The 902-nt window shown below is 45.9% G+C and overlaps 1 protein-coding gene across 1 annotated transcript in view; it reads left to right on the top strand.

Moving 5' to 3' along the window:
- Nucleotides 1-669: 669 nt before the first annotated feature.
- Nucleotides 670-902, top strand: part of ALDH1L2 (aldehyde dehydrogenase 1 family member L2) — a 37,420-nt gene continuing 37,187 nt past the window's right edge. The window contains exon 1 of the mRNA XM_017737725.1: nt 670-710. Within this exon, the coding sequence (XP_017593214.1) occupies nt 670-710 (41 nt within the window). The remainder of the gene's footprint in view (nt 711-902) is intronic.

The following is a 902-nucleotide window of genomic DNA, read 5'->3' as shown; positions in this document are numbered from 1 at the left end:
AAGTAGACAACAAGGACAAAAAAATGCCTTTCAAATCACAGGAATTGGTTTTGGCTTTTCTCTAGAAGGCTGTGTGCTGTTCTGGATGGAAGATCAGCCTGTTGGCTCACCCTTGAGATGGTGGTAATGGGGCATATTAAATTTATGCTAAAGTCATGTAAATTTCTTGGAGCTGCACTTCATGTCATGGTCAAACTAGTGGAGATCTAGCATTTTGAGTAAAAGCTACGTTTTCCTTTCCACAACTAGAGAATTGATAAAAAGCTCTGCTCAGGACAGCTTCAGTTTCCACTGAAATCCAGACTAAATGAACATGGCATAAACAGTATCACCCCTTGGGATAACATTATATGTGAAACAGTTGGTCCATGAGTGACATATTTTCACAGCAACACCTGGTATAATTAATTTGGCACAGTTCAATTTACAGTGTGTATTACAGTGTGACAGCCATATAAGTTCCCTGTTTAGAAACTAGGTCACCTCCACAGGCTGAGTAAAACGTGGATTTTGACGGGCTCATGAATCCACCGTGAAAGATTTCAGCATCACAAGGTCTTATTCAATTATATTTTAAAGGTGAAACTGCAAGTGACCGCCCGACTCCCGTGACAAGAGCCTTTACCAATGAAAGCGGAGTACAACTAACTGCTTACAACACATCTTGACATGACTTCTCTGGATAACCAAGGAAGCCGCTGCAAAAATTTGTGAGCCCCGAGAAATGACCGGGAAGGAAAGAAACACCGTCCCCACGACAAGCCCCGTTCGTGGAAGAAAAGAGAGGGTGGCACAAGCAGCCTGGCCCTCCCCGCCACACGGCGGGCACCGCAGGCGACTCCCCCGAGGGAGCAAGGGATGAAGGGCTGGAAAAGCCACTTCCCCCCCGCCCCCCCCAAAAC

The sequence above is a fragment of the Corvus brachyrhynchos genome, unplaced genomic scaffold (assembly GCF_000691975.1).
Source record: "Corvus brachyrhynchos isolate BGI_N302 unplaced genomic scaffold, ASM69197v1 scaffold56, whole genome shotgun sequence".
NCBI lineage: Eukaryota > Metazoa > Chordata > Aves > Passeriformes > Corvidae > Corvus > Corvus brachyrhynchos.
The sequence above is the reverse complement of the archived record's forward strand: the minus strand, read 5'-3'. Positions and strand labels throughout refer to the sequence as shown.